Source organism: Meleagris gallopavo, chromosome 4, assembly GCF_000146605.3.
Source record: "Meleagris gallopavo isolate NT-WF06-2002-E0010 breed Aviagen turkey brand Nicholas breeding stock chromosome 4, Turkey_5.1, whole genome shotgun sequence".
Lineage (NCBI taxonomy): Eukaryota > Metazoa > Chordata > Aves > Galliformes > Phasianidae > Meleagris > Meleagris gallopavo.
In genome coordinates, this window is record NC_015014.2 from 61,842,351 (window position 1) to 61,853,548 (window position 11,198).

Here is an 11,198-nt window from a genome sequence, read left to right on the forward strand (position 1 = left end):
TTTTTTGCTTTTAAATCATTTTTTTAAATAAATGCTTGCTACAATACTATTGTTTCAAGTGAAGTAGTGAAGTACTTGGACTTTTCTCCCTTTTCATTTAAGTAAATCTATTAGTAATATTTTGTTTGGTGTATCTGTATGCTTATCTTGCATAAAAGCATTATGTCCAGATTTTCATTTGGTGATATGTGTTTGTTTAGAATTTGAAGAACCAAGAGTGATTGATTTGTGGGACATGGCAAAATCAGCCAATTTCACTGAGAAAGAGCTAGAATCTTTTCGGGTAAGTACAATTCCAGTAAGATCTCTCATGGAAAGATATTTTCCCACATAAAGAAATACTCTTTAGGGCAGCCAATTCTATATTGCTTTTCAGGCATCAGAAAAAAAAAGTCATGACTTAATGTTTCGAATATATACATATATGAAACTATTCATGCATTTTTCTAGGAGGAGCTGAAACACTTTGAAGCAAAAATTGAAAAACAATCATCACTATCAGAAGCAATTGGAGATTTCACACGAGAAACTAAAACATATAGAGGGAACTGGAGATAAGGAACATTTGAACAGAAACAGAGAGAAATATGCCATGCTAGAAGAAAAGACAAAAGAGCTTGGATATAAGGTCCGTATAAATCCAGTGTACATACCTGTTGAAAATTAGACTCGTTAGTGGAGGGAATGTCAGTTACACAGTGCTGATTTTTTTCATGCAGGTAAACATCTTCTAGAAGAGGAGGCTAAGGCATACCTGTGCTTCGTGTTTAATGCAGAATAGGCATGATTGGTTTTTACAGACCTAATTCTAAAATGCCCCAAAATTTCCTAGTCTCAGCTCTTCCCAAGAGCTGCCACATGTACTAATAGCAAAATCTGAATATGTTAGATTGATTTATTTATTCTTCTAGCATCATTTGTTGTCGTACTGAAATTTGTTTGATATGTTTCCTTTTTCTGCTAGGTAAAGAAGCATTTGCAAGATTTATCCAGCAGAATCTCTCAAGGTCTTCAACACAATGAATTATAAACGTCTGTTCTCCTTCATGGGATCAATTTTTGAACATAAGACAAATAACAGAGGGATTTTATGAACAGGGTTAGCCAAGCAGTCCTTCCGAAATTCTAAGGATTGAAGAGTTGTCCTGTAAGAAAACATTCTGTGGTCCACTTAGTTTTGTATTTGCACTATCACAATAAATGATTACATTATAAATCTGAATCAAGTAACAGCCTTTGAAATAAGTCACTTCACAAGGGAGTGTGAACTCTCAGAAGATTCCTGCTAGTAAAACAAATACTGATCTTATAGTTAGTCAAAGTATTCTGATCAATGAAAGCAAACACCTGAAGTTGTTAAGAGAAGTTTAATATTTCATTGTTTGGTTTGATGCATTTTCTACTGAAGGTAATTAAAATGTTTCTACTTGCTGAGCATTGACTCAGAGCTGTACTGTATATGAATCTTTCATGTGAGAGGAGGAGGACGAATAAAGAAGGAATAAGTGTTGAGGTCAATTCACAGAACTTGCAGACTGACACACCTGAAGTTACTGAATGTACGTGTACAATTGTGTTATTCATAGTTGCTTGGTTTTGTTACACTTAGTCATTAAAAATCAAAACAAGATACCAATGAGGTGTTTTTTTGTTCAATGACAAGTAACCAGATGGAATTTTTTTTAGCATATATGCTTATTGGAACTGATGTTAACTCACACGTATGTTTTTAATACAGGAAGGGTAGTTTTGCACAAGAATGTGATTCTGTATTCTGAATAGGCAGAAAGCTTTCTAAAGCAGCTTGTCTCTGAGTATGTACTCCAGTAAAACATTCCATCAAAGTTTTTATCACTTTCTCTTTCAAGACCAGATCTTCCTGTTGCACATCAGAACTTTGGCTAATGTTAGCCACTTGGGTTGAAACTTTCTATAACAATAATGATGACCCTTCATTTCTAAGGATTTTTTCTTGTGAAACTGCCAGGAGCAAGACTAAGGCAAAGGTCCATTGTAGGTAAATCATTACAGCTGCTTGGTTGCAAAGCTCTATCAATCTCACAGAGCTGTAGCATGCCATTCTAGGAAACTGTCTTCAAGCTTTGCTTGCTATATGTGTTCTGTGAGAACTAGTAAAGAGAGACAGTTTGTCAAAATCAGCCACTGTCTATATTACTTATCCAGGTCCTGAGTCCACGACGGGTTGAAAGTAGTATGATTCTGCACGTAGAGGCTACTTCATAATACGTAGGTGATTTTAATGAAAAAAGTGGTAGCAGTCCTACTGTGAGATTTTGAATGCCTTACATTGCAGCAGTAAGTAATTTTTTACTGGTTTTGTTTTTATGTAAGCTGTTGTTTATATTTCACAGAATCGTTGTTCATCAGTAGAAACGCAGACCATAGTGAGTGAGAGTAAGTCAATAACAGTTCTTAAAAATAATATGACTTAGATGTCTACAGGGAATTGAGAGAATATTGGTAGTTTTCTGATTCTGAAAGCACTACTTGTGGCTGCAGTGACATTGCCAGCAATGTTCCAGACCTAGACTTCAGCCTAAACACCACAGTTGATTGCCTTTGGTTGCGTGAGAGACTTGAGCATAGCCACATTTATGGTGCTAGATCTCCCTCTAGCAGCTGTGGTGCCAAAGATGGCATTCAGTAAGTTTTAGAACTACCTGTATGTTTTCAGCTCCAGGATTTCATTAAGAATGGTCTGAAGCAAAGTTAACTGATGTACTGTTCCATAGGTAATGGAATTTATAGAATTATTTCTACTGTAGCTAGGGGCAACTGAAAGTTCCAGAAAAGTTCATCATCTTAGAAATAGTTAATGACATTTGTGGTGCATGTCTCCTTTGGTTGGTAAGCTAAAAAAAGTAAACCCAAAAATAGTGTGGCTGATTCTACTCAAGAAAGAGAGATCTGTTTTTTCCAGGATGCTACAAAATAACCATTTCTTCCCCACACTAGTACAGTAGAGGCCACTCAGATTTCTTTAACACAGCTGCAGTTGCATTGCCTTACAAGTTTATCTGTCTTCATCATGCATTTTTCAAAGTGAATGCAGTATAGAAATACTATACAACCTCTGTAGTTTTCTCTTTGTAGAATGAGAAATGCATGTACCACCGGTCAGTTTGGTGTTCACTGACTATAGCCTTGGTTTGTAACTTGCATGTGGAAAAGCCTGCATCTGAAGAATTTGAGCACGTGAGCTACATATATCAGCAGAGCAAAGGAGCTAATGAAAACAATGGAGTGTGAGAAGTTCTGAGTGTGTTTGAATCAAATGCTAAAATGCTATTTGAGTTGTACTTAATGGAAAAGCTTTCACTGAAGAACGTTCAGATACCCCTTATAGTGAAGACTTGTCACACGAAGGGGAGGGATAGCAATGTGAGTATCAGCCCACAGAAAAGGAGCACAGAGTAGCTGCATGCCCTACACAAGAGCGTAGAGCACAAAGCTGGGTGTGTACCTGGAAAAGAATATGTTTTGTGAAGAATTCCTGAAGAATTTTTGAGTAGAAGAAAGTGCTGGATTCACAGAACAGATCCAAGTTCAGAGCAGCAGTAGTAATGGTCTCCCAGTGCACAGTTCACAGTGCACAGCTTCAACACCGGCTTCAGCACTCACCATAAGCAGAGCTGAGGGTTGCACCAGATCTTTACCCAACACATCACAACAGTAATCAGGCTCAAACACTGGCCAAGCTCCAGCAGAGAGTGGCAACTGTTTCAGTGTTCGGAGACTGACAACATATATTTACATGTTACACTAATTTAAAATTAAGAACAAATCACAGATCATTAGAAAAAAGGTTTGAAGACTGGTTTTAGTGCAGTCATTTACTTCAGTTGTTGAACAAGGCTGTTAATGAGTCATTAGGTACAAAGGTTGTTCATACAAACAGAGGAGAAAATGGTAAGCAGCATTGTTTTCTCCTCCTAAATTCAGCTTCCTCCTGAAAGCCTGAAACACTCAAGCAGTTAGATATTGCAGTAGCACAGAGAAAACATTAGGAATGACTTCCATTACTGCCAAAGCCCTTTGCTGCTTTTTTTGAGATCTGGAGAGAGTGCACAGGCTGACATCTGATTACACTGCTTTGAAAGTCTGTGCCTTTCACCCATCAGTAGTTACACAAGTCAGTTTATTGAGGTTTTAAGCCAGAGACAATTCATACAGCCAAAATAGCACGAGTGACTGGTCTTTGAGATGTTGCTTTTAAAAATGGCTTGAATCCTCCAACTCATGTAAAAAGCAACAAAAATTCAAAACCAAGAAAAAGGGTATAAATGGAATTCTTGGATTTGTGTATAGTTCATGTATACAGTCCTGTGCCTAGTGCAGGTTGAATTATGGAGGCCACAGATGAGACTGCAGGGAAATGCCGACTGAATAGGAAAGCAGTAACAGCTTTTCCAGGGTAGCTGAGGCTTCTCTTCCTTAACGGGTAATTTATCTGATTAATCTTGTAAGTATTCAAATTACAGTTTTTCAAATCACTCTGAGAAAAAAAAAAAAGGAAATACAAAAATAGGAGCAGAAGAGGGAGGAAAAAAACTGTATTTATTAGGAGAGGGAAAAAAGGTCAGAATGTTTTGTGCTTTATACAGTCTGCCAACTGTTCCCTAAAAAAAGAATCTCAAATTTGTTAGTGATTTCATACAGGTTGGGGGGTTAGAAAATGAGAGGGAGATATACACAAGGCATAGCATAAACAAAAATAACCAAGTCTTTCTTAACGGAAACACCATATCCTACATGCAGGTAGGGGAGCATCATTCTACTCTGATACATACGGAACAACCACTACACCAAATGGATTGCTGTAATGATATCACCTTCACTCCCTGAGGGATTTTTATGCCTAATAGGTCAGAAATAGGAAGAGTATCTAAATTCATCATGTGGAGACCATTTACATTTTGTGAACTGCATCTGAGGTGCCACCACTTCCCAGCCCCACCTCCTAGCAGCGATCCAGTTCCAGCACATACATACCACAGCACCCAGAAACCAGAGCATCACAGTGGGAGCTGTGCTGCAGGGGACATGTTGGGAAGCACAAGTACAGTGCTCAGCTCAGAACTAACCCAAACAGAGTTAACACACAGTTCTCAGTTTGCAACATATCCATGATGCACAGACCTTCCCTGTCATTGTTTGGAGCTTTGCAGATTTATTTAGATTGGGTTTTGCTTTTGCTTTTTCTAAAGGTGCTCTTTTATGTACACAAGCAATTTTGAAATCATTTTTAAACAGAACTTTCCTTAGCACTTAATTAGAATAGAATAAATAAGTTAAAAAGTCACAAAATAAGTCAGTAAATAGGCTGTTTTTAAAACAAACCTATCATTGTAAAACCAAACAGGGAGCAGATCATCAACCTACAGCAAAAAAAAGAGTGGATTTGTTATTATTATTACTAGTAGCAAGTCATAAAATAGAAGTGCAAATTTTATATCTGTCCAGTTGAGCCAAAATAATTTGATAAACTTTCATCCAGAGAAAATACTTTGAGCCATACTGTACAGTGACAATTGTAACACAAATGCTATCAATGCTTCTTAATGCATTCTTGCATCCAAATCCTCACATGTATTATCCCACCACTCAACGAGCTCTCCTAAATTAAAAAGAAACGCGTACACAGATATTAATGCTTCACTTGGGGACATAAAAATGATGGATACATTAATACAGCATGTGGCTGTTTTGTTCTGCCCCTGATGTATTAACTTATCAGAAAGCTGCACACATCTGCTTTAATAATAACATTTTGCCAGCCTCAAAAGTTGCCTGTCAAGAATTGATCTACCATAATTTAAACCTGGTGGTTTTCAAAGGGCAAAGTGAGTGCTGAATTTCTTTGAAATAAGTCTCTGACTAAAATAAATGTCTAATATTTTGCCATTATGATTTTCCAGGCCACTTATTTCAAAGAGGGAGGGGAACACCATTATTTTAAGAAACCTGCTGAAAATTGGAAACGTGCTTATGAAACCCAGCAATTTGTAATGCTTGGCATCAGATCCATATCCAAATTAAAATCTCGGTTTCTAATTCAAGATGCGTGAACCAAAACCATTAATTATCAGAGAATCATTAAGGTTGGAAAAGATCACTAAAATCACCTAGTCCAACCATTAAACTGTCTTTCAACAGGGAAGGAGATCATTCTCCACCCCATTCAACCCCATGTTCTGGGACTCCCATTTACAATAACTGAATATGAGTACAGACATCAGAACCCATTAAACAGTCGCAGTGTAAAGAGATTCCACATACCAGCTCATGGGGCCACTGGTGATCTCATATTTTGTTCCACTGTGAAGTTCAAAAAGCAAAATGGGAGGGAACAACGTAGAAAAACAGACATCTCCAAAAGAAGAGGCTTCCATGGCAAGAGTTTAGGAGCCAAGAGTTACTGCTGATTTCAGTTCAACAGTAGGCTGCTGGCACCTCATTTTTGTTAGGAACTTTTTAAATTATACTTTGTTCTTAGTCTGCACCAAACTAATGCAGATTCTCACACAAAATAAAACACATTCCAACCAGACACGTAGGCAAATATGGCCTGGAAGACTGAAACAACCTACCCTTTTCCAAGCATTCTTCAAACAGTTAATAGCCAGAATCTCTATGGAATGTATTGACAATGTCTGCTTTAGTCTCAGTTTGCCAGAATTGCTTAACCCTTACCATTGCCAATCAATTGATTCAAGTCTTGTGCAACCTGACCCTCATTCCCCTGCAGAGAATGAGTTTGCAGAACTGCAGAGTCTTCTTTTATGAGTTTCCAGAGATCTGTTTAGGGGTTGTTTTCCTTCTCATTTTATTGCCATCTCTATAAATAGCTATGCTGGAATTTTTGGAGTAGTTAAAAAAATATATTTATTTATTTATTTTATTTTAAGTAGTTCTGCAGTATATATCCAGGATTATAGAAGAAACAGGAGTGAGCATTTTTTAGTACATGAATAAAACGAGATTAAAACCAAGTTCTCTTTAGCTTCTTCAAACCAAGAAAAACTCATCCTACTCAGCTTTGAGCACTTACCACTTTGCAGTGGAGACTGAGGGCAGGGGGGTAGGTCAGGCTTTTTTCCCACACTGGCAGCCTTTCTCCTTGGCGACCAAGTTTAATTTTATCTGCTTGCTTCCAGCTCTTCTGTGCTGTTCAGGGCAAACATCTTGTCCATATATGCAATGGGTTTCCTGTGAAAGCCCAAACTGAAGATATGGCTGCAGGCCGTAACTTGCATCCTGACAGCTCCCCAGTCAGGTAAAGGGTTTCAACATGTTAAATTTTGTCAGTGTGAAGGAGGGTTTGGCCAGAAATACACGTGCTAGAAGATATACCTTGTGGCAGCAAATCCCAAAAGCAGAGCACCTGGGTCTTCAAATCTCATTAGTGCAGACAATGCATTCTCAGCTATCACTGATGGTCTCTGGCATCAGGCATGTACTTGAAAAAGCACAGAGAGAGCAAAACTTCAATAAAGCCACTTCATGGGCTTTCAGCAGCTCTATTGCCTCTCTAGGAAATCTCCCAGCTATTCTAAACTGCACTGGCACAGCTGAACGCAGTGTTGGGTACACCTTAGTGCCAAGCCAGGCTGCTGCTTCATAACGGGGCCCAGCAGAAGCCATCACTCACCCAACAAACAGACCAACGCTTCATATGCTTTTCAGCAAGACGAAAAACCAGATACTGAGGCTAACTACTCTTCCCAGGGACCAAACCAGTGCATACTGAATCATTCACAAGGCTGATGCAGGGACAACAGGGGACACGGTACCACACGGGCAGCAGGCCAGCCTGGCATTTAACCACCCGTCTGTCTTTGCTCCATTCCTGCTAAGGAGAGTGTGGCAGATCTGTTTGAGAACACAGCAGCACCTTCAGCCTTTTCCAAGAAACCTCACATCCTCACTACTGCCACAAAGAAGAGACGCCAGCACTGGTCCAAACACATGTTACAGACCCAAATATTCTTCAGCTGCACCACTCACCAGCAAAGAACTGCTGCTTTCCAGCTCCCTGCTGACACCTACCTACTTTTCTGTCAAACCCCCAACATGATTTTTTCCCGTCCTTGTGGATTTGTAGCCAGTGCTGCTAAGCATCTCTTGTAAGAGGACCAAGCGTGTGCGGCACTGCACAGGCTCTGTCCTGCAGCAGTAATAGAGACAGACATTGATGTGGGATGAATCCGAGCAACTCCACATAAAACAAAACTCCAGTATCCAAAGGCTAGGTTTCCTACTGAGCACAGCCTCCTCTATTTTCTGTGTGCTGAACCACCCTTACATTTCCAGCTCAGCCTACAGATGAGCGATATTTAACTTATACAATAGCAGGTGCTAGGATTTATTTTTTTAAGGAATTCACAGCAGTGTAATGTAATGTAGAGATAAATTACTGTCATGCTAAATCTGCTTTCTGATCCCACCCCCCACCTCACATTCCTCAGATAAACTGACACTTATTATTTCAGTAAAACGGTGATGTTACATACGCCTCTGTGTATATAGTGAGATAATACATTTGAATTATTTCTAGATGCTCTGATGCAGAAAAAATGTATAAAAGCAAGTAAATTTCAAGTTAACTTTTCTTCACTCTGAAGTTCCTACTGAACTCAAAGCTCAGTTGGCAGCTCTGCACTTTCCTAAGCCTGCCCACTGCATTATAAACCATTTATTGCATTATAATGCAGGATGGGAATTACAGGTATTTTGCTGTCACTTACATGCCAGTCTTCCACAGAAAGTCCACAGAAGAACTGTTTATAATCTGTATGCCACCAGATCATCACTGACCTAAGCTTCAGTGTGAGACTGCCTAAAGGCAGATGTCTTTCAAGGAAAGCATGAAACTGAATGCATTAGGGAAAAAATATATATATATTATTAAAAATATATTTATTTATTTATTTATTATTTTTTAAAATGACACTTATAGAGTCATGGAATCATTAAGGTTGGAAAAGACCACTAAGATCATCTAGTCCAACCACCAACACATCCCCACCAACCCATGCCCCTAATTCTACTCACCTAATCTGAAATGGGTATGTTTACTTAGCTAGTCCTTACAAATTTCCATTTAATAACTTCTAAGTCCTCCATTTTTATTTTGTATGGCTTCATTGCTGCACAGTGTTAAAAAAATTAACATTTCCTTTCAACCTCAATAGCAAAACAATGTTTGTGTGACTGGCTGAATGGTAGCTGAGGATCTTCCCAGGGAAAACGAGATGCATAAATATAACAACATCATCTGAAAAAAATGGTGAATTATAACTGAAATCAGCAGGTAGAAATCTAAAAATCTGTATTCTTCTTGCAGTAATTTTAGCAAAGGATGTATATGTTATCCCCAACAAACTGGAAAAAGTACTTACTGGAGCGTGCATGTTCCAGCACTATTTAAACAACAGTGTAATCGCTCATAATTTAAGTACAACTTTCCAAGCTACAATAATTAAAACTGTTTTGTTTACCTCTATGGCAGAGAAGAAGATGAGAATTTTGTCCAAGCTATTTGCTATAAACAACTGATTTTCATGCACATTTAGATACCTGCAGGCACAAATTGGCATTTCACCAATGATACATCACAATACTGTCAAAACCCAGGCAACTATTTGCTTTGTTCGGTGAGTAAGCACCTTCAATGCTTGGCCTTCCCTCCTGCAGCACTTTTTGACTTGAAGAAATTCCATTATCCAAATAAAAAAAATGTTCTGCAACAGCTTACAAACAACATCATAGAAAACCATTGGAGCAGTATTTACATTTGGCAGCAACCTTTGGAGAAAGGCAATGGGAGTGAAGAGGCATCACACACTGCACACAAATGTGCAAAACAGATGCATGGTGGGGAGCGTTCAACCCTGGTATGTACAGGCTGGTTTCAGACCAAGTTGCTACGTCCCAGCACTTCACTTGCTGGCAGCTTGTTTTCTCATCCCTGAGAGCACTGTCCTCAAACTGGAAGTTCTGGCACATTGAAGTACTTTGAGAACATCACCAGACCAACATCATTTTGTCCTTCTGGTAGTACCCATTCTGCTCGCTCACTGACAGAAGAACACTAAATTAAAGATGAGCAAAGCTTTCGTTTGTGCCAGTAGAAGTTATGACTCATGTTTATGATCAAAAGCTTCAGAGACTTCTCTCTTTTTTTTTTATTTTTATTTTTTTGTCAAAGAGCTCAGTCTTATAACAATCACAATCACTTATGCAAGTGCCTATATATTAACTGCATTACTAGAGTTGGAGGTGCTCAAGGACAGGTTGGATGAGGTCCTGGGAGCCTGATCTGGTGGGGGCAACCAGCCCACAGCACGGGGGTTGGAACTGGGTGATCTTTAAGGTCCCTCCCAACCCAAGCCACTCTGTGATTCTATGGCTAGATTTAACTCATGGAAGCTACATGATAAGCACGAGTCTACTCAAAGGATTATAGCTTGACTTTCTTTTTCCCCAGTCGCCGCTGGAAGTGGAAGGCCCGTTATTTACTTAGGAAAAAAGGTTTTGCATTTCTGTGAGTTCCTACTGTTCTAGTGAGAAAACTGTAATTTTTTTCAACAGAAGTATCAAGCTTATAGCTCCACAGGGGGTGGCTGTAAGATACTGTAAAAAAAGCAAGCTGTCAGTTTTTAACAGATGCAACAGTAAGGCTTGACTTGCTGGTTCAGCCTTCTCAGCATTTTGCAACACAATTTCCTGCATGAGGAAACAAATTTAAAAAACAAGAGAAAGTCATCTTTCCTATTTAACTTATTCAAGCTAAGAACAAAAAGAGAAATAGATGCCTGAAAAGTAAGTTACTTCATTTGTGGAGGCATTTCTGTTAACATTAACAAGACTATAAATATAAATCTATATCCAGCCATCTAGCTAATCCTAGCTGGAGTTATTATGACATACGTAAGTAAATAAATGCACACAGAGAACCACGTGCAGACTCATGCCCCCTGTTGAACCTGGAAAACATTTTTAATGTTATGACCCCTCCTATAAGGCCAGTAGCAGTCTGATGGCATTATCACTGCATGAAGTCTCTGTTCATGCTGCAAAGTCCCAGTGCAAGCAGTTTTGAGCAATGAATAGAAAGGCAGCCCCCTGCAGAGAATCTGGGTGGTATGTTTTCCTTGTAAATACGTTGTTTTTTT

The 11,198-nt window shown here is 38.8% G+C and overlaps 1 protein-coding gene and 1 long non-coding RNA gene across 2 annotated transcripts in view; both read left to right on the forward strand.

The window, feature by feature from the left end:
• Positions 1-150: 150 nt before the first annotated feature.
• LOC104910862 lies at positions 151-1,636 on the forward strand. The gene is made up of 3 exons (XR_793477.3): positions 151-283; positions 451-628; positions 965-1,636. It is a non-coding gene; the product is annotated as an uncharacterized LOC104910862 (long non-coding RNA).
• Positions 1,637-6,360: 4,724 nt separating this feature from the next.
• LRPAP1 (LDL receptor related protein associated protein 1) overlaps positions 6,361-11,198 on the forward strand; it is an 11,099-nt gene continuing 6,261 nt past the window's right edge. The window contains exon 1 of the mRNA XM_031553293.1: positions 6,361-6,414. Within this exon, the coding sequence (XP_031409153.1) occupies positions 6,361-6,414 (54 nt within the window). The remainder of the gene's footprint in view (positions 6,415-11,198) is intronic.